Source organism: Episyrphus balteatus, chromosome 1, assembly GCF_945859705.1.
Source record: "Episyrphus balteatus chromosome 1, idEpiBalt1.1, whole genome shotgun sequence".
Classification (NCBI taxonomy): domain Eukaryota; kingdom Metazoa; phylum Arthropoda; class Insecta; order Diptera; family Syrphidae; genus Episyrphus; species Episyrphus balteatus.
The window spans coordinates 60,294,497-60,314,866 of NC_079134.1; the positions used below are offsets into that span (position 1 = coordinate 60,294,497).

At 34.4% G+C, this 20,370-nt stretch overlaps 1 protein-coding gene and 2 long non-coding RNA genes across 24 annotated transcripts; 1 reads left to right on the forward strand and 2 right to left on the reverse strand.

Moving 5' to 3' along the window:
* The first annotated feature begins 470 nt into the window (after nt 1-470).
* LOC129907045 (uncharacterized) lies at nt 471-6,148 on the forward strand. Of its 14 annotated transcripts, none has more exons than XR_008770932.1 (11): nt 471-1,306; nt 1,370-1,415; nt 1,505-1,611; nt 1,669-2,074; nt 2,134-2,280; nt 2,338-2,660; nt 3,553-3,647; nt 3,692-4,760; nt 4,825-5,230; nt 5,293-5,767; nt 5,834-6,146. It is a non-coding gene; the product is annotated as an uncharacterized LOC129907045 (long non-coding RNA). The 14 variants fall into 14 exon arrangements; XR_008770933.1 differs by having other exon boundaries at nt 471-1,250; XR_008770934.1 differs by lacking the exon at nt 1,370-1,415 and having other exon boundaries at nt 471-1,131; nt 1,286-1,333.
* A 650-nt stretch (nt 6,149-6,798) lies between these two features.
* LOC129907046 (uncharacterized) lies at nt 6,799-9,890 on the reverse strand. 5 transcript variants are annotated; one of them, XR_008770941.1, is made up of 4 exons: nt 8,176-9,890; nt 7,334-7,916; nt 7,189-7,275; nt 6,799-7,129 (listed from the first exon to the last, which is right to left on the reverse strand). It is a non-coding gene; the product is annotated as an uncharacterized LOC129907046 (long non-coding RNA). The 5 variants fall into 5 exon arrangements; XR_008770940.1 differs by having other exon boundaries at nt 8,171-9,890; XR_008770942.1 differs by having other exon boundaries at nt 8,120-9,890.
* Nucleotides 9,891-13,552: 3,662 nt separating this feature from the next.
* Nucleotides 13,553-18,255, reverse strand: LOC129907044 (replication protein A 70 kDa DNA-binding subunit-like). Of its 5 annotated transcripts, none has more exons than XR_008770921.1 (7): nt 18,026-18,254; nt 17,199-17,817; nt 17,032-17,131; nt 15,933-16,029; nt 13,982-14,239; nt 13,816-13,926; nt 13,553-13,756 (listed from the first exon to the last, which is right to left on the reverse strand). XR_008770921.1 is itself a non-coding variant. In XM_055983087.1 (4 exons), the coding sequence occupies exons 2-4, from the start codon at nt 17,311-17,313 to the stop codon at nt 16,850-16,852; spliced, it is 225 nt and encodes a 74-aa protein (XP_055839062.1). In that variant the 5' UTR covers nt 17,314-17,817; nt 18,026-18,255; the 3' UTR covers nt 16,837-16,849. The 5 variants fall into 5 exon arrangements, 1 of the variants encoding a protein (XP_055839062.1); XR_008770923.1 differs by lacking the exon at nt 18,026-18,254 and adding an exon at nt 17,918-17,984; XR_008770922.1 differs by lacking the exon at nt 18,026-18,254 and having other exon boundaries at nt 17,199-17,902.
* Nucleotides 18,256-20,370: the final 2,115 nt, after the last annotated feature.

The window sequence follows — 20,370 nt, forward strand, 5'->3', positions numbered from 1 at the left end:
TTGCTGGTTTGTTTTGATTTTCGCCGAGTTTAAAACGTCAAAATGGTAACTGTAAATAGAAAGAGAAGACAAGGACAAATGTTCGAACGGCTAGTGTTGTCTGTGAATTTATGTGAAAGCCACCACGTTGGTAAATAACGTTAACACGGACATTTATAGATTCACGACATTCACCACAAATCGAACACGCACCCAAGACCCAACAATAGATTCACGATATTCACAACACCTCGCAGCTTGTAGGCAAACGTCATTTGACCGCTCAGTTTCCAGTCTTGGTATAGTTTGTAGATGTCTTTACCAACGTGATGGCTTTCACATATTCACAGACAACACTGTTGTCAAAAGGGTTTTGGGGGGAAGACGTACGAAAGTTTCCAGTCTTGGTATAGTTTGTCGATGGTTGCCAGTCTTGGTATAGTTTGTCGATATGGTATAAAAAGAGAAGGTATGATGACACCGGCAAACAAAATAAAAAAAGTGTCATGTACAAAAGGAACCAGACCCACAGAACACATAATAAGGTAATATATTCCGAACGTTGTCAAAATTTGTTTGTCAAAAATGGGCACCAATCTGTCAGGTCGGCCTTTAATTTTTATATTTCAATCGCAGTAAACAAGAAATTTGTTTTTGTTTTAATTTATAAAATGTCATTTAAAAATATTATAAATTGAAAAATAACAAATTTTCTTCGTGTTTCATCGCGGAAAATTGTAAATAATTGTTTGAAAATTAGTGGTGTGCGTGGTTTATCGGTTTTTGTGCGTTTTTCGTCGGTATTTTAAACAATTAAGAATTCGGTAGCTGACATTGGTCGCCAAAGTGTCATGTTTTGACAATCTGGCGACCAATGTCAGTTCGGAATATATTACCTTTTTATGTGTACTGTGAACCAGACCTATCTTTCTATATATTTTCGGGCACGCTGAATCCGAATTTAAAGTCCGTTTGACCCTGTCACCCTCCAGTTTTGAGGAAAATGCAAAAAACTAAAAAAAAAGAAGTTTTTTGCCTTTTTTGGGGTCTTTTTTGCATTTTTCTCAAAACTGGAGGGTGACCGGGCAAAACGGACTTGAAATTCGGATTCAGCGGGTCCAAATACATATAGAAAGATGGGTCTTGTTCCTGGTACATACAACTTTTTTTTTGGTGTGCTGGCACTGTCGCGAAATATCGCTTTTATCCCCGGCACACAAAAAAAAAGTTCCATGTACCAGGAACCAGACATAATATTCAAATTGATACTTGTAAAGTATCCCATTTTTTTCATTACTACATGAAGATTATTCTGTCGGACCAGACGGTATTCCTGCAGCAGTTCTGAAAAATTGTAAGTCAATTTTATCTCTTCCACTTAAACTTACAGGGCTATTCTGGAGTTGTGATGCTCACAAGTCACAATTTTTTATGAGGTTATTTTTGTGAGGTTTCTTATGAGGTTGTCACAATTTGGTATTCTGCGAAAAACCTCATAAGAAACCTCACAACAAATTCACCACAGGAAGGTGAGTTGATTATGACAGCCAGCTGATTTGTCAAAACAAGTCCGATAAAAAAAAAATCAATACACATATTTTGCAAATATTTTTGATTTGGAATTAAAACATGGTAAGAAAATATATTTTTTAATATACTCACATTAACTTATCAAATAAAGTTTTATAGGATAAAGGAAAGAAGGCATTTATCGACAAAAGAAGTCTGTACCTTTCCATTTAGTACAGAGAAGTCAAAACGATTCTCTGATCGCTGATGAGGATACTCTTACTCAGCGTCCCAAAAAGAAAAATTGATGAATTTATTTAAGTTACATTACATTAGATGGAGGAAAAGAACATCCTCGATAATACATGCAATTCCAATTTAGCATTTGATGAGGCAATTGCTTTTGGTTATGTCGCAATATTCTAAGTTGAGAGCAGATCAAAGAGGCAGCTCTGCCAACATGAGTCATCACAGATCACATTAGTTCTACTTCGGAAGGATTTGGACCATCCGGCGGCTTAAGTAGTTCGTCGGTTAAAACACCAAGTATTAATTTCAGCGAAATCATATCTACTCCTAGAGCACAGTAAGTGGATGCCATATATGTACTCCCTGATTTTTTTTTAATGAGATTTTTACTTTCAGAAAACCAATGGCTCGCAATGCGCTCCATTTAGGTGGCAAAGCCAAGATAATTTAATTGATAATTTGAAGAGAGAATTATACATTTTTAAAAGGGGGAAGCATCTGCACCGAATGAGAAACCGAAGTTCTCAATGTACATCAATTTATGTAAGCTTTTTTACATAAAAAAAAAGAAAAATGTAATAAAATTTAATTTATTTATAGTTGTCAACTTAAGGCTTAACTACATTCAACTTCAAAAAGTACAAAAGTGGAAAAATGTTTTGTCCTGTACCAACACACTGCGAAATTCTATCTTTTATCTCAGAAAAACAAAAGTAAAAGCTAAAAAGGTTTTAACTTTCACTTTTTGAAAATTTTTCACTTTTTGAAAACACCAACACATTCAAAGACGGAGTTAAAAAAAATGATAGCTAGATGTCGCTTATAAAGAAAAATTTTGATGAACACGCCTTTTTTTGACATTTGTTTTTTTTTGTTTTATGGGTAGCAAAAAATATGGAAACCGAATATATCAGCTCCAAAGCGTAAGTTTTTTGTTAATAGGTGTGTTTTTTTGTTTATCTATATAGATTTTGTGCAAAAAAACGACATCGAGATTTTTGAAATCGAAACAATTTACGTGTTAAATACAACAAAAACTTTATCTGTATAGATTTTTCAAAAATCCAGATAATTATCCAGATTTTACTTTCTCTCGATAGAAAACAGTATTGCCAAGGTATTTTAATTGTTGTGTTCATACAAAAATATCTGAAAATATTAACAAAAAAAAAAAGCGGAGAAAACGAGGTTTGAAAAAAACTCTCATAGAAAAAAATAATCAAAAATTTGTTTGACATGGTTGCATTGAAATGTTAATATCTCGAGATATACGCAATGCACTTTTCAGATAAAAGTCTTAAATGGATCCTGATAAGATTGTTCAACAGATATGTATATAAAATTACCAAAGTTTTTTCGAAAAATTAGAAATAAAAATAAAAAAGTTTCCACATTTGATTTTTAAAAAATCGAAAAAAAATTCAATATGGCTACCTTCAAACGCTTATAACACAAGAACGACGCAACCAATTTTAATGGTTATGGTCTTAAAATGTAGCTAAGAATATACCAATGATTTTTGGTTTTTTGTGAAAAAAAAATTTTTTGAATCCAACATGGATGCCATAGCCATATGAAAATTTTTCTTTGGATCCAACATGGATGTAATGGCCTTCCCACTTCGGAATCAAAATAAAATAAAAACAAAAGCAACATTTTTCACAGACAGCTGCCAAAGTATAGTACAGTGTTGCCAAATGTTTGCATGGATTTCAAAAATCCCGATGTCGTTTTTTTGCACAAAATCTATATAGATAAACAAAAAAACACACCTAATTATTTGTTTCATGGTATTTTAAACCTTTATATTTACAGATTATATAGTAAAATATGGGTCACTGCAATGATAAAACAACTTCTTGCTATTAATGCCGAAAGCCAAGCCACTTCACCAGCCAGTTGCTCCGCGGGTAAGCTCTTCAAATCAGAATTTCCCTTCATGCATTTTAATTAGGTACAACTTTTAGTTTCTGCAGAGTATAAATTGTGAAACTCAACCCTGAACCAGAATATCCCGGTGCATCCATTGGAATCCTGAAAATATCAATGCCAAAAGAAGCTGCATCTATTCCAGTCGGTGATTGACAAAATTAATGTTACATGCTAATGCTTATGGAACGCGAAAAGAAAACCAATAAAAAGTGTTTGTGTGTGAAAATATTTTATTTATTACTATTTTGTATTTGTTTAGCAAAATTTTGAGAAATGTTGGTTTTAGAATTGTTTATTTTTGTTCCTTTCTTTGTGTTTATTTTACATGATCTGTCCTTTTAATTTAATTAACATTACATGGATAATTCCTTTTTTTAAATTCTTTTCCTTGAAGAATTTGTTCCGTGTGTTGTTATTGTTTGTTTATTTTTTTTTTTACTGACAAATGTCACATAAATTCAGGAGTGTTACCAGCTCCAAAAAAAAATTAATGAACTCTCTTTCGCGAGAAGATGTCGCTACGGTATTTGTGTAAAAGCTTTTCACTTTTTGTAAAGCTTTTCACTTTTTGAAATTTTTCAAAAAGTGGCCAATGTAGTTAAGCCTTTAAGTGGACACAATGTGCGTAAAAAGCATGCTACGAAAGTGAAATATTCCACCAATTGACTGTTTGTCAATCTGCCAGGAAATGGAATTAGCTTCTGAAGAAGAAATGAACTGCGTTTGTGAATTCTCCACAGCCATCGGCAATAAAATGGCATGTCATTTGGCATTTTGTTGTCACAAATCGGCATATTTATTTGAGTGTTGAAAATACGGTTAAATGCCATATGCTTGATATGTTGGAATTAGTACGTTGCTATGGAGAAACAATTACTGAGGAAGATGCAAATAATTGAGAGGTTTCCGTTCCTGCAGACGAAACTGCTCAAACTACTGAACAACCAGAAAATCCATCACCAGATGATGATTATGAATCACAAGAAAATGATGATTTTTTTTCTATTCTACCAAATGATATCCAGGACAAGTCTGGGAGACACGTTTAGAAGCTGGAACTGGAACAAAACCTGGAGACTTCATTAAAATGCGTATGTATAGATTTAATACTTTTTTTGTATACGTTTAAATTAGACAAAATTGCTAATTTTTCAGAACTTGGGATGACCATATTTTCGATTTGATCTGGCTCTGGTAAAACCTGTTGCACAAAGTGAACTCACGAATACGAAATAAGCGATACTTCAAAGAATTTCTTTGCGAGAGTCATAATGCTTCGGAGAACCTATTCAAAATACTTGCCTGCAGTATGTCAACAATATTGGAAAAAAATCTAACAATATTCTGTTTTTAATTTGCACAATAAGACCAAATCGATGTAGAAAACCCAAGAAAGAGCGATATAAATCTGGCGAGCTATATAGAATAAACAGTAGCTCATCTTCCCGTATTTTCACAAAAAAAATCTGGATATAGACATGCAATCTCGACAGCTAGATGCTCTACTTATTGTTGAGAAATTAGATGTAACAGAACATTGGCATTGGCACATTAGTTCAGTGTAAGATTTATATCTTTTCATAGTATCTTCAACTAAATATTCATGTTAACTTTCTTTCACAGAGGTGTTCGAAATCTTGGAACAAATTTGCAGAATAAAATCACATTTTATTTGATGTCTCGTACGGCAATTAAATTGCCGTAAGAACTACGTTTACCGATTTAACATCATCTTCGATGTGTGCAATTTCGTTCATTTCCATACTTAATTAAATAGAAAGGTGTAAGTAACCAGCAATTAGTTGGCTTGCTAGAATTAGCCCAACAACACTGCAATTGCTCATCAACATCTGAAGGTACTAGAATCGACAACATGGATATGGACAGTACCTCTACAAGTAATGCCTCAAACATAAACATGGAGGAGAGAGAATGATCTACTAGGACCTGCTAAATGTTAATAAAATAACACAATTATCCAGGATAAAGTTCTGAATAGAAATAATTTTAATAATCAGTGGCTCATCAAGCCATGTAATGCATGTAGTTAAGATGATGTTGATATGACAACCGTGTGGTCATGCATCTCGATTATCAGGTTTAGTTGATATACTTTTTGCAAGTTAAATCGTTTTTTAATATTTTTGTTTTAAAATCTTTTTAGCTTTGGAAAACCACAGCCTTGGGCTTTAGCTGTTTGCAAATATCTGTTTCTGTGGACTTCTTCAGCCAAAAAATGGCCATTGTTTTAAGGCATTTACTACCAGATCATTTGAGATGGAACAGAACTAGAGCAATATCCTCAGGCTGATAAAGAAGGCAAATCATATGGACCAAGCTGAAAAGATTACAAAGAAGGCTGAAAAGTAAAAAGCTCGGAAAATCCTTCAGCAAAATTACTATAGTTTGCTTCTTTTTTTTCAAATTTACTGTTACTTTGAAATAATTCGATTTTTACAGTAAAAACGTAAATTAAAATTAAAAATAAAGATTGATTTTATTCTTATAATAAGAATGGTAACCGAATTGTAATTGTATTTTGGTTTCTTGTATCATTGATAGTTGAATAGGAGTAGAAATCGAAAAAAGTTGTATTTCGATTCAAAAAGTCTTATTCTGACTATCAACTGGTAGAATATTCCCTAAATACTCACTAAGCTCTATTCTGGCTTCCATCGGGTTAATCCTAATTTATTAACCTATCATAAATCGATTCTTAGGAATATATAAGAAAAATAACTTAACAAAATAAAATCGCTTTTGGTTTTTTTTTTTATTAATTGCATATAAGATATAAATTTTTTTCTGAACCAAAAAAGTTTTCGAACCATTATTCTTAAGGTCTTTACAGCTTAGTCACAAACTCCGAATACGTTATCTTGGGCATTGTTCAATAGGAGCAGTGAGTACCTTTGACTACTATTTGGAAATTATATTTTCTGCTATTGTCAAGTTACTTTTTTATTTCAACCAAGTCTTTGTTGTTCACCTTTAGAGCATAGTGATAGAGGAAAACTTAAGGTCATGGACTTTTTAAATGTAAGTACATACTATTTCAAACCCCATCAGACACATATTTTTAAATACAACGATGAATGGGTAGGTATTTGAAATTAAAAAATGTTAAGGTTCTTTTTATTCAAAATATTGAAACTTTATTTAGTCGGCATACGATAACATATTGTTGACTAATTATGCTGATTATTGCTCAAACGTTCGGGATGGAACACAGGTAAATTTAGGGAATCTCAACCCAAAACAAAGCACCGATATCACCTTCCAAAATGGGCTCTCGAGAAACCATTTGCAATTATATAAATTTTCAACGCTAGTTGCTCTCTTGGGAGTAAAAGAATAATTTAGTTTGACGATTACAAGAGCCACCTGACTGACTTCTCGTTAGCCCAGGGACTTGTGTTGTAAAAAAATGCACCCCTCCACTGAATCTTTCACCAAATGCCTTAAAATTAAAAAGAAACAAAATAAATAACTGAACCGAAGTGATTTTTAATTGCTTACTTTTGATAAGTCAACAGCGATGTAGGATCCAACATCGATACCAACTCCATCAGCAAATCTTTTGGATCAACACCCTAAAGAAGAAGCCTATAATTTTTTATTGCTTTTATTCACAAAATCAAGTTGTCTAATATCAATATCTTACCTGATAGCTTCTTAAAGCATAGTGCCTAAATTTCGAGTACTAGGTATGGAATCCGCAACCAACTGTTGGTGACAAAAATGTGCCTTTTTTCAATCCCGCAGCAACATTTGTAGCCTGTGTTCTTTGAAGTTCGTGGGTGTGTTATAATTTCCAGCAATTTCATCTTGCCCAGTGGCGAAAAATAATTCATACCAAAAACTTTGTGTGGTCGAAAGCTACCTGCGGCTATTTTTTTGATTGGAATTATATTTGTGTTGGTTGCAATGATACAATTCTTTGGCACAACAGCCTCCAACTCTTTGATAACTTTATATGTAATGGAATCATAAGATAGGGGTGGTTGTTGTGTTTAAGAAATGCAAAGAAATCCTATGGTTCGAACATGGCTCGTTCGTTGTGCGTCCATGAACTTCGTTCTCTTTTGATTTGAGCGATATGATGAATGATGGTCACTCCTTGAGCTAATCTAGCTCTCTTTGGATCTCAAGCATAAAATCATTATGCTGTGATTAAAAAAATCGTTGTCCAAAGTAACGCCGATGCAGCCATGCATCGCAAATGTACAACGATGACTTCTGAGAAACTATCTCCAGATGCAGCCAATAAGATGGAACAAAACAAGGTCTAATTCCATTTTTGTTGAATCACAATTCACAAATATAAAAAACTTTAATTTGTCCTCAAAATATTTTATGGAAATAAAAATTTTATCAAAACTCTAATAATTTGTGAGTTGTGATCTGCTCTGAAGCAGATCACAATTTTAACAATTTTTATGAGGCTCACAAGTTGTGAGGTTACGCCAGAATTCCAAAAACCTCACAAAATCAAACTCACCACACCTTATGAGGTTCTTGTGACTGTGAGGTTTTCGTTAGAATACGAAAAAGTCACAAAATCGAGTTTTACTCGAGTTATGAGGTTATTGTGACTTGTGAGACATCAGTGAGGTTGCCCAGAATAGCCCTGTTATTTTTGAATTATCTCTCAAGTTAGGTAAATTTCCTAGCACTTGGAAACAAGCGTTTATTACTCCTGTTTTTAAAAAAGGAGATAAATCCAATATAGTTAATTATAGACCCATATCTAAGCTTTCTTGTATTCCAAAGCTTTTTGAGCAAGTTGTTTGCGATAGCTTGGCGTTCCACCGTAAAAGAATTATATGCATTCAACAGCATGGCTTTATGCAAAAATGATCGACGGTTACAAACTTGCTTACTTTTTTACATAAGTGCTCAAATACGTTAGAAAGTGGGCAAGAACTTGACTGTATCTATACGGACTATTCTAAGGCTTTTGACCAACTCTCCCATGACATTATCAAATTTAAATTAAAAACTCTAGGTTTCCCTTTAGGCTTCGTTAATTGGATTTCTTCTTATCTTGAAAATAGATCTTATCAAGTGAAGTTCAGAGACGCTCTCTCAAAATCGTTGATCGCAAAATCAGGTGTCCCGCAAGGAAGTCATTTAGGACCTCTTCTTTTTATTCTAGCTATAAATGATGCCCCATTATGTATTCACCATAGCGAAATTCTCATTTTTGCAGATGACAAGAACATTTATAAAAGTATCAAATCGGTTAATGATCGGAGGCTTCTCCAAGAGGACATTAATCATTTTTCTATATGGTGTAGTAAGAATAGCTTAGTTTTGAATCCAATAAAATGTCAGACAATGACTTTTTCTAAAAAACGTGCTCCTAGTTTGTATGAATATAAAATATCCCAACACAAATTACAACGTGTTCAGAGCTTTAAAGACTTAGGGGTTAATTTAAGTTATAACCTTGATTTTTCCGACCATATCAACGTCATCGTAAATAAGGCCTTCTCTATGCTAGGTTTTGTGAAGCGTTGGTCAAAAGAATTTCAAGATCCTTATGTGACTCTTTCCCTCTACAATTGTTTAGTACGCCCCCACCTTGAGTACGCATCGCAAGTCTGGACTCCTTTTTACGAGACCCATAATGTAAGACTGGAATCAGTACAACGTAATTTCATTCGTTTCGCCTTAAAAGGACTGCCATGGTCTGATCCTTATAATCTTCCTCCTTATGAACATCGGATTAATCTCCTTTAAATTCAAACTTTGGCTCAAAGAAGGGTTAACAATGACATAATCTTCATTCACCAGTTAATCACAGGCGTAATTCATGCACCAAATTTACTTAATTCTGTTGGTTTTAACTATCGAGGGGGTGCTTATAGCCTCCGATGCTTGGATTTAATGAATATTCCACCACACCGAACAAATTATGGCTTGCATGAACCTTTAACACGCATGTGTAAACTTCTAAATTTAAATTCAAACCTTTTTGATTTAAACTTTAATAAAAATAGATTAAAAACTGTCTTAAAAACCAGTGTACCACGCTCATAAATGTTTGTGTTTATTTTTATGTCTTTTTTTTTGCTCAAGTAATTATATTGTTTGTATTTCTTTAATGTTTGTTTTATCTAATATTGAATTCAATGTTTTTTTCTTAGTGTACGTTTTTTGTAGTTATTATTTGCTTACTAACTACTAACACTGCACTAAGTGATGAGCCGGAAAACACACTTTTGTGTTGGCAAATGGTCGCAAGACGGTGCTTGTAATAAGCGCTCTTCGGCTATGAACTGATAGTGTAAAAAAAAAAAAAAAAAAATATCTTTCTATATGTTTCTTGACCCGCTGAATTCGAATCTCAAGTCCCTTTTGCCCGAACACCCTTCAGTTTTGAGAAAAAAGCAAAAAACTCCAAAAAAGTCATAAAAATCCAAACAAAATGCAGTCACAGCTCGAAACTGGAGGGTGACCGGGCCAAACGGTCTTGAAATTCGGATCATTAGAAAAACCTTCCCTTCAAGCAAACAAGTCCGACCTCGGTCCGAATTTAGTGGATTTTGCTTTACGCCGACGATATGTAAATTAAATATCTAAAGTCTGTTGTAGAGTTCAATTTTACAATGCCGAAGTCATGCCTTCAAGTGATAATCAGTTATTAAAAATTGTTTTAAACTGAAGAGCAAGTACCTACATGAAATCTAGTCGCGCATATCATTTTATTAAAAAAAAGAAGAACGATAATAGTTAATTTCTTGCATCAGAACTTCCTTAGTGCACATTCAGCGAGAAAATATCGAACACACCTTGGAATTTGAAGTGAGCTGTCAAAAAGCAATCCGTCATGCAACGTATTCTATGGGTCACTTCTTTCTGTAGGGCCCAACCCATAGAATTTGTTGCGCCCGTTCCGTCGAAGTTTTCAACTGACAGTTCAATTAAATACACACGTTCTTATGGGAAGCGACCCATAAGCGACGGATCGGACGGAGACGGATGGATTCGACGGAAAAAGTAGCCCAACTTTCTACTTTTTCATCCGTCGTATCCTATGACATTGGTTGTCAACAATAGATCAGTTCGATTTTCTGCTTCTGAGTGCACACCGGGGAATTTCAGAACTAAGAACTGAGTTCTTTTCTTCTCAGATTTTATGAATTGTGAACTTTAATTGTATATTTTTGAAGAAAATGTAATAAAAGTAACATTTAATGATATATCTAATAAATTATATCAATTAAATAGCTAAATTCTGTTGTAGAGTTCAATTTTACTATGCCAAAGTCATACCTACAACTCAAAATTTGTTATAAAAAAATGTTTTTAACTGAAGAGCAAGTATCTTCAGGAAATCAAGTCGTGCATTTTATTTCAGTTAAAAAAAGAACAGCATCAGAACTTCCTTAGTGCACATTCAGCGATAAAATATCGAACACAAAAAGCTATCCGTCATACGACGTATTCTATGGGACGGAACGGACGCAACGGATTCTATGGGTTGAGGCCTTTTGTCTTTCCTTCGTCAATTTTCACCATAAACAAACTATACCAAGACTGGAAACTGAGCGGTCAAATGACGTTTAACTACAAGCTGCTAGGTGTGGTGAATGTCGTTAATCTATATTTGTGTGCGTGTTCGATGTGTGGTGAATGTCGTGAATCTATAAATAGCTGTGTTCCTTTGGGCTAAGCAAAGTACTTTTTTAGGACCCAACCCATAGAATCCGTTGCGTCCGTTCCGTCGAAGTTTTCAACTGACAGCTCGATAAAATACACACGTTCTTATGGGAAGCGACCCATAAGCGACGGATCGGACGGAGACGGATGGATTCGACGGAAAAAGTAGCCCAACTTTCTACTTTTTCATCCGTCGTATCCTATGACATTGGTTGTCAACAATAGATCAGTTCGATTTTCTGCTTCTGAGTGCACACCGGGGAATTTCAGAACTAAGAACTGAGTTCTTTTCTTCTCAGATTTTATGAATTGTGAACTTTAATTGTATATTTTTGAAGAAAATGTAATAAAAGTAACATTTAATGATATATCTAATAAATTATATCAATTAAATAGCTAAATTCTGTTGTAGAGTTCAATTTTACTATGCCAAAGTCATACCTACAACTCAAAATTTGTTATAAAAAAATGTTTTTAACTGAAGAGCAAGTATCTTCAGGAAATCAAGTCGTGCATTTTATTTCAGTTAAAAAAAGAACAGCATCAGAACTTCCTTAGTGCACATTCAGCGATAAAATATCGAACACAAAAAGCTATCCGTCATACGACGTATTCTATGGGACGGAACGGACGCAACGGATTCTATGGGTTGAGGCCTTTTGTCTTTCCTTCGTCAATTTTCACCATAAACAAACTATACCAAGACTGGAAACTGAGCGGTCAAATGACGTTTAACTACAAGCTGCTAGGTGTGGTGAATGTCGTTAATCTATATTTGTGTGCGTGTTCGATGTGTGGTGAATGTCGTGAATCTATAAATAGCTGTGTTCCTTTGGGCTAAGCAAAGTACTTTTTTAGGACCCAACCCATAGAATCCGTTGCGTCCGTTCCGTCGAAGTTTTCAACTGACAGCTCGATAAAATACACACGTTCTTATGGGAAGCGACCCATAAGCGACGGATCGGACGGAGACGGATGGATTCGACGGAAAAAGTAGCCCAACTTTCTACTTTTTCATCCGTCATATCCTTTGACATTGGTTGTCAACAATAGATCAGTTCGATTTTCTGCTTCTGAGTGCACACCGGGGAATTTCAGAACTAAGAACTGAGTTCTTTTCTTCTCAGATTTTATGAATTGTGAACTTTAATTGTATATTTTTGAAGAAAATGTAATAAAAGTAACATTTAATGATATATCTAATAAATTATATCAATTAAATAGCTAAATTCTGTTGTAGAGTTCAATTTTACTATGCCAAAGTCATACCTACAACTCATAATTTGTTATAAAAAATTGTTTTTAACTGAAGAGCAAGTACCTAGAGGAAATCTAGTCGTGCATTTTATTTTATTAAAAAAAAGAACAACAATAATAGTTGAAAATTTCTTGCATCAGAACTTCCTTAGTGCACATTCAGCGATAAAATATCGAACACACCTTGGAATTTGAAGTGAGCTGTAAAAAAGCAATCCGTCATGCAACGTATTCTATGGGTCTCCGCTTTCTGTCCCATCCTTCAACTTCAACGGATCGATTGACGGAACGGACACAACGGATTCTATGGATTGGACCCTTGACGCTTTGCTCACTTTTCACCATGATTTTCGATACATTTTTGTGCACCCTTCAAGCAAACGAGTCCGACCTCGGTCCGAATCGGCCCCGACGTGAGTCCGACCTCGACTACGAAACAGGTCTAACGGCAGTTCAAATTAGTATGGAAATATATAAAATCACCGCGGAGCCAATGGCACATGTATTGGTATTTTCACCACGATTCTCTTAGACTTTGTGTTCATACACAAAAAGTTGCAAGTGTATGAGTGCAACCCCGCTTTTCTCGGTCGGAGGTCGGACTGTCTTTTCTGGACTCCGTTTTCTTGCTTGAAGGGACCCCATTTAGTAAGATGGCTACCCTTCAAGCAAACAGGTCCGACCTCGGTCCGAATCCTCTCCGCCTGAGGAGGAGCTGAGTCCGACTTCGGATCAGAAACTGGTCCGAAGGCGGCTCAAATTAGTATGGAAATTATAATCACCGCGAAGTCGATTCCATATGTATTAGTGTGGTGAAAATCTCCATTCCGAGAAAACGGAGCCGAAGTCGGAACGAATGACGTCCGGCATTTTGACATCGATCGATACTCGAGTTTCGAGTATCGAATATGTTTGACATTTCTAGGCAAAAAAAACTCGGTTTATCAATTTTGTTCACAATTGCTTTTTCTTTTTTTAATTTTAATGTTTTTTTTAGCAAAAGAAATACAATAAATACAATATTAAAACAAATATTAAACAAAATAAATTTTTTCATTTGTTGTTGCTGCTGTTGTTGTTCAACTTGTTGTCCAGTATTCCCTGCACTTAATCAATACACTGTGGATTCCTTTGATCATACTTCCTACTGATTCGTTATTCTCTAGAAAGATAAATGATTAAATAATGAACAGGAGATGTTATAAGAATGTTATTAGATACCTGCTGGGGATTCCCAGGAAACGATACAAGACCATTTGCATCGAATCTTGAATACCCCGACTGAGTTGGTGTTGGTATACCCTCGGTGATACTTCCTCCACTTTTGTTGTCCTTTGAAAATATAATGTTTAAAGAAGGATTTAAATGTATTGATTTTATTGAATACCTGCTAGAGATTTTCAGTCATGTGTATCACGTCCGTATGCATTGGCCCACCTGATTGATCGACTTTCAGTTCGATCTGTGATTTTTTTCATTATTACTTGGGGGTTTTATACTGCGGTTCAACACTTAATTTGAAGCTTATGATATTGGTGGCTGGTCCAAATTGATGTGGTACACTTGGTACATTGTTTGTCATTTTTCGACGAAAAACCTTAGGTAGATTACAGCTTTGTTTCGCCTTTGTCCAGCACATTATTTCCTAGAAGAAATATTCAAAGATTGACTTTTATAACGTTTAAAAACAGAAATGCTATTCATTTCTATACAATAGTAATTTCACTAGGTCAATTTATAAGAGAATGGCTAAAGTAGTGCTAACTAACCAGATTTTTCAATGATTTCGATTCAGGTTGTTGATGTAACGGTTTTAAGCGTCACTTCAATACAATGGAAATGGTAGTGCAAAGTGCTCCTCTTATAGACTATGGACAGACAGGCTGAACGTTGGACTTTGCTTAGTTCAACACAATTAGCATTTATTTCTAGAGCAGTCCACCATACTGAAACACCGTAGTTAGAATCGGTCTGATTAGTGTTGTGTAGAGCCACTGAGTAATTTCAGGCTGAAGCCCCCATTTAGTTACCATGGCGTTTTTGGATGAGAAGAGTGCCACTGTGCACTGGCGTATCCAGAGGAGGCTGGAAAATTTTTCTAAAATGTTTTATATGGTGAATGTACGAAATTTTTTCTTTTTTTCCGACTTCCTAAAAGGAGGAGGTTTCCAATTCGTGTGTTTTTTTATGATTGTTACCTCATAACTTTGGATTGAGTGAACCAATTTCGTTCGTGAGTGAACGATCGTTCTTTTTGTATTAGAAAATTGCTGCAATATGGCCCCATTTCAACTTCGTTCAGTTCTACTATTAAAAAAAAAACATAAAACCCAGTTTTGATCCATGGAAGTCGGTTTTGTTTTTTGATAAGAATGATTATTTTTATTCATCTTTGATCGAGAGAAAAGCACTGTGCTGCGGTACTAAAAGTGGTATAGTAGCATTTAACTGCTCTCGACTTCGTACTACTGTCTCCTCCTTTCACATTTAAAATAGTGTTTTCTTCAAAGTTCTTGTGTTCCAAACACTTTACACAAACAACGAAGTGTTGAGTAATCTTTAAAAAAAAAACTTTGCTTACAGATTTATTCCTACTTTGTCCAAAAATTGCAGATTCATTGAAAAAGGCATCAAATTCACGAACAGAAACTAAGTGAATTTAATTCGATCAAAAAAAGTTTAAATGAATGAGAAAATACAGAATACCTTATTTCACATTCGGCAAGTGAATGGTTAAAAAAGTGAAATGCAGAACGTGAAAGTCTCAAAAAATAGTTTTTAATGAAATTCTTTTTGATTTTTAATCCGAAATATATACTTTTTCATAATATGTTCCGTTTTTAAAATGTAAAAAAATTTTATTTCCAATATCTTTGAGAAAAATATTATTTTTTTAAAAAAGTAAATATACTCAAGACAATAAAGTACGGCGTGATTGCATTAGAAGCCTTGCAAAATTTAACGGTAATGTAATTCGACGTCAAAATACCAAAAATATTATTTGAAGAATTCTGAATTGGAATAAAATCCTTAAAAAATGTATCCCAACCTTCAACGTCAACTAAGGAACTTACTCAAACAAACACAAACAACCATTTCAAAATTTGGAGGGGGCTTCATCATTTGAGTTGCCTCTAAATCTCTAAGATTTACGAACAAGTTTAAGTTAATCATGTAGATTATGATGAAATTAGCTAAATACTAACATGATTTTGAAGGCTTGGCGGAGGGGGCTTGATGCTACCCCAGAACAACAAAAACAACAAATTCCTTACCAAAAAAGCCAAAGGAAAACAAGATTTTAATCTTCTCCACTTTTTCGATTATTTATTTCTTACCATTATTAATGACGGCATCCAAGTCTGTCTTTGAATCGGCATAGTTGGCTGACAACAAATGAAAGGTTCCTCTCATCAGTAGAGCTTCAGATTTATACTGTGATTCCGATTCACTTGATTCGATTTCTTCAGTGCACGCTGGAATAACATCATCAAAGTTACCACTATCAAATGCCATTTTAGCTGGAACATATCCTTTTGGATCTTCAGACTTTGGAACCTGTTAAAATACCATAAACCAATAAAACAACAAATCTATTTAAAAAAAAACTTACTTCTTTCACCACACATGGATCCTGAAAAAACGATTTAAAGAAAGTCTTAATGTCTTAATATACAAGTCGCTGTTACATCGTCAAGGCACTCGAGTAAATCATTTGTCGCTTCGCTCTCTTTCGCCCGCCGGAAACACGCTTTCGCATACCGGGGATTGTGTAATATAGAATTGGAGCAATCTTCCTTTACTTTCGACCACTTTTTCAACATTTCATAGGAAGCCGCTCGATTTTGATAAAAGATAGCCAAGTCGTTGTGATTCTGTGGAGGGCATTTGTTTATGGCTTTGTCAAAGAACAATATTGCCTCGTGGTATTTGCCTTTGCGATAGCACACATTTCCTTCGTTATTGTAGTTGGTTGCCTCTTTTAAGGGCGATAGCTTTTCGCTTTCCAATTCGGCTTTCTTTTTCTTTTTGACGTCTTTTTTGCTTTCTGTACCGTCAAGGGATATCGACTGGTCTTTTAGGTTTTTTAGTGGGATCTTTTTGGGTGAAGTGGGTTTCCCATCATCGCCCAGTGAGGACTTGCTGTTCTTTTTGTACAGATAGTAGCCAACGCCAATGATTACAGGGGTTCCGATGATAAGAGCCAATTGTAGTCTAGACAAGCCAGTGGAGCCAACGTTTCCTCGAGACATCTTTAATAGAAGCTGGAATTACATAAACAAGAAATGATGTATGATGATGTGATGTATACCAAAATTTTGTCTAACTTAACTGTATTATAGTAGGAATTGACAATAAACGATTTTAATGTTTTGTGAGATTTTATATGATTAACATCTGTGTCATAAATAAAAGAAAAATTCAAGCTTAACTTACCGCAGCATTACCGATATCAACAAGATTAAATTCTCGTTACTTGAATTCCTTATTTGTCCTGTATTTAATTCACCAACATCACGACAAATACCAATTGTGTCTAAGATAATAAACTTACACATATTAAAATTTCCTCTCAACAAAATAAATATTTCTAAAATTCTTACCAACAGCAGCTTTAGGTTCAATATTTGCAATTTGTGAAATTGGCACTAAATTATATTGAATGCTATCATCTTCTTCTTCGCAAGGCTGAACTAGTGTCTCGCCTGTAAATGTCATCTCGTTATATTTTTAAGAGAAGAATATTGCTTATTTGCTGGTTTCAGCTGGCACTTTGAGAAAAAATAAACTTTATCGACTTCAATCATATCTTAATATCGGTCGCACTGCTCCTCAAATGCTGTAGCACGAATTTCACCAGATTCGTCTAGCAGATACATATTAAAGAGTTTGCCTTCTCCTTAAGCATTACTCCAAGTGCGTATGCCTGACTTGGATGTAACACGTGCTTTGATTACCCATTTATTTTGGTATGGAGTTAAACTCGCTATGGGAGCAGTCATGGAAGCATTCATCGATTGATTCATTGAAGTGCTATTATAGTTCTTGTTTGACGAAGAGTTTTATAAATTTCCATTGGTTGTTTTCGATGGGTATGTTGATTCACTGGCCAATTTTGGTGTAGCAGCAGGTGCTGCTGCGTATTGTACAGGATTACCAATTTTTTTACCAACTTCTGCTCCATGGTTCAAAACAGTTAGTTCTAAAATGATCAGCACTCGCCTATGAACAGAAAAATTGTTATTGATTGTTATTATATTTAAGAATCAGTAGGAAAGTATATGGATAGTAATAAAACGCTAGAACACAATAATTATAACACCTGCCGATAGGAGGAATTCATTCACGTGTGTTATGAATTCATCTCTTTATTTCAGCTGGAATTCATTAGTTTTTTTTTTATTTTTTATATAAAAATTCTTTGAATTACCTTTCGCTTCCTCCACTCGCTTACTTTTTTTTATTGTTTTAATAATTTTGACGTTTAAACAAATTTGCACAATGGGGTTGCACTTGTCTCTATCATATCGTGTTTTCCTTTTCGCACTTTTTCACCACGATTCTCGTTCGACTTTTGTGTTCATACACAAAAAGTTGCAAGTGTGTGAGTGCAACCCCGATTTTCGCGGTCTGAGGTCGGAGTTTCTTTGTTGAGCTCAGTTTTCTTGCTTGAAGGGTAATGATCATACCCCTTCAAGCAAACAGGTCCGACCTCGGTCCGAATATGCTCCGCCTGAGGAGGAGCTGAGTCCGACTTCGGATCAGAAACTGGTCCGAAGGCGGCTCAAATTAGTATGGAAATTATAATCACCGCGAAGTCGATTGCATATGTATTAGTGTGGTGAAAATCTCCATTTCAAGAAAACGGAGCCGAAGGCGGACCTGAGTCGGAGCAGCGAAAACCTACCAGAAAGAAAAATAAAAAAGGGATGACGTTTCACATTTGCGACCAAAAAAAAAAACAAGATTTATTTTTTTTTTCACTGAAACTGTTTTATTTTTTATTTTATTTTGGCAAACGAAATTTTCACAATAAATACAATATAAAGCCTAGTACGCAGATCGCGCTAAAATTTATCTTTCATACAAATTTCCTCCAAAGATAAATTTTAGCGAGGATTTTTAGCCAGGTAGTACGCAGTTCACGCGCTAAATTCGAATTCTCATCTACTACTTTTGCAAAAAGTCTCCACTCAATTTAGCTCGTGAAATAATGCTTAGCGCATTTTTTCACAGATAAATTTTGACATTTTTGTGGTTGTTGTTGTTGCTGCAAGGAATAAGTGGCAAAAAAACCTTGGAATATATAAAAGAAGAGGAATAAAACGAAATGAGAACGTAAAAAAGGTATTATGCAAGTAAAAAAAATATGTAATGTAATATTGAATGTAAGCTGGTATAAGTAAATGAAACCGTGATTCAGCCGTTATTTTTAAATTTAAATTTATCTTGGCTTTTAGCTAACGCGTGTAGAGATAAAAATTGTCGAGATAAAATTTAGTTTAGCGCGATCTGCGTACTGGGCTTAAGATACAATACATTTTCTCATTTTATTTTATTTGTTGCTGCAGCTGTTGTTGGTGTTTCTTTAGATGCCCAATCGCATGTTTCACCTTCTGCCTTTTCCTTCATCATTAGAGATTACATCTACAAAACAAGCAGAAACACATCACTTTAATCCAAACATTTTGAGCGATATATACAACATACCTTTTTTTGTTTCCATATTGTTTATAATTTGATATAATTATTTATAATTATACTAATATGTATTATGCTAACAACGAAACGAGACACGACGCGACTATACACTTCAACAAAAAATAACAAAATGACGCTTTTGCTCTTGTTGGCTATGTCTGTCTTTATTTTTTTTTTCTTTTCTCTTTTTTCACCACGATTCTCGTTCGACTTTGTGTTCATACACAAAAAGTTGCAAGTGTGTGAGTGCAACCCCGATTTTCGCGGTCTGAGGTCGGAGTTTCTTTGTTGAACTCAGTTTTCTTGCTTGAAGGGACCTTATCTTTTTATACCATGGCTTGTCGATGCCTCAAACGAAGCAGAATTGGGCTTTTAAGCCCAATTCGAATTTTTGTTATCCCTCTTTTTTGAGAGATTTACACGGATTTGCACACACACTTGGAACATTTGACATTTCTCAAACGTCAAGCTGTTTTATTTGTATTGTTTATTTGGGAACACCAACTTCAAATAAAGATAAAATTTTAATTAAATATCGTATTTTTATTGCGGAACAATAGTAACAATAGTAAACTATGAATGTTTTGTCAAAAAATATTGTGGATGTGTCATTGTTGGAATTTGTTGGGATTTTTACAAAGTGTGTGTCTTGTTGAATGGGCACACATAGAGAATCAAGAAAAAGAAAATGTCAGATTAAATTCTTCTCATCAAACATATTATGCTACAGTAAAGCATTTCATTTTATTATTTATTACTTGTGTTGCCAGACCAATACTAAGTCGGCAAAACTTAAATTAGATGTGCTGTATATTATTTATAAGAAAATATTGAAAAGTGTATAAAATAAAGCTCAATAAAGTTACTACTACTACTAAATTTTTTACAAATCATTTAGGAACGATTTATTGTTACATATTGTTAAACTGTCAAACCATCAAAAAAAAAAATGTTTTAAGAATACTTTAATTTGCATAATTCTAACAAAAAATCATGTTTTTTTATCAAAATAAATTCTCTCGCATCATAAAATTACAAAAATCTCTTTTTATTTTCATTTTTGCCGCTTATTTC

Bases quoted from the DNA above. Each gene is read 5' to 3' on its own strand.
- LOC129907044 (XM_055983087.1), bottom strand. From the start codon at position 17,313: ATGACATTTACAGGCGAGACACTAGTTCAGCCTTGCGAAGAAGAAGAT. The intron at 17,132-17,198 runs GTAAGAATTTTA...TTATTATCTTAG, and splicing joins TGAACCTAAAGCTGCTGTTG to ACACAATTGGTATTTGTCGT.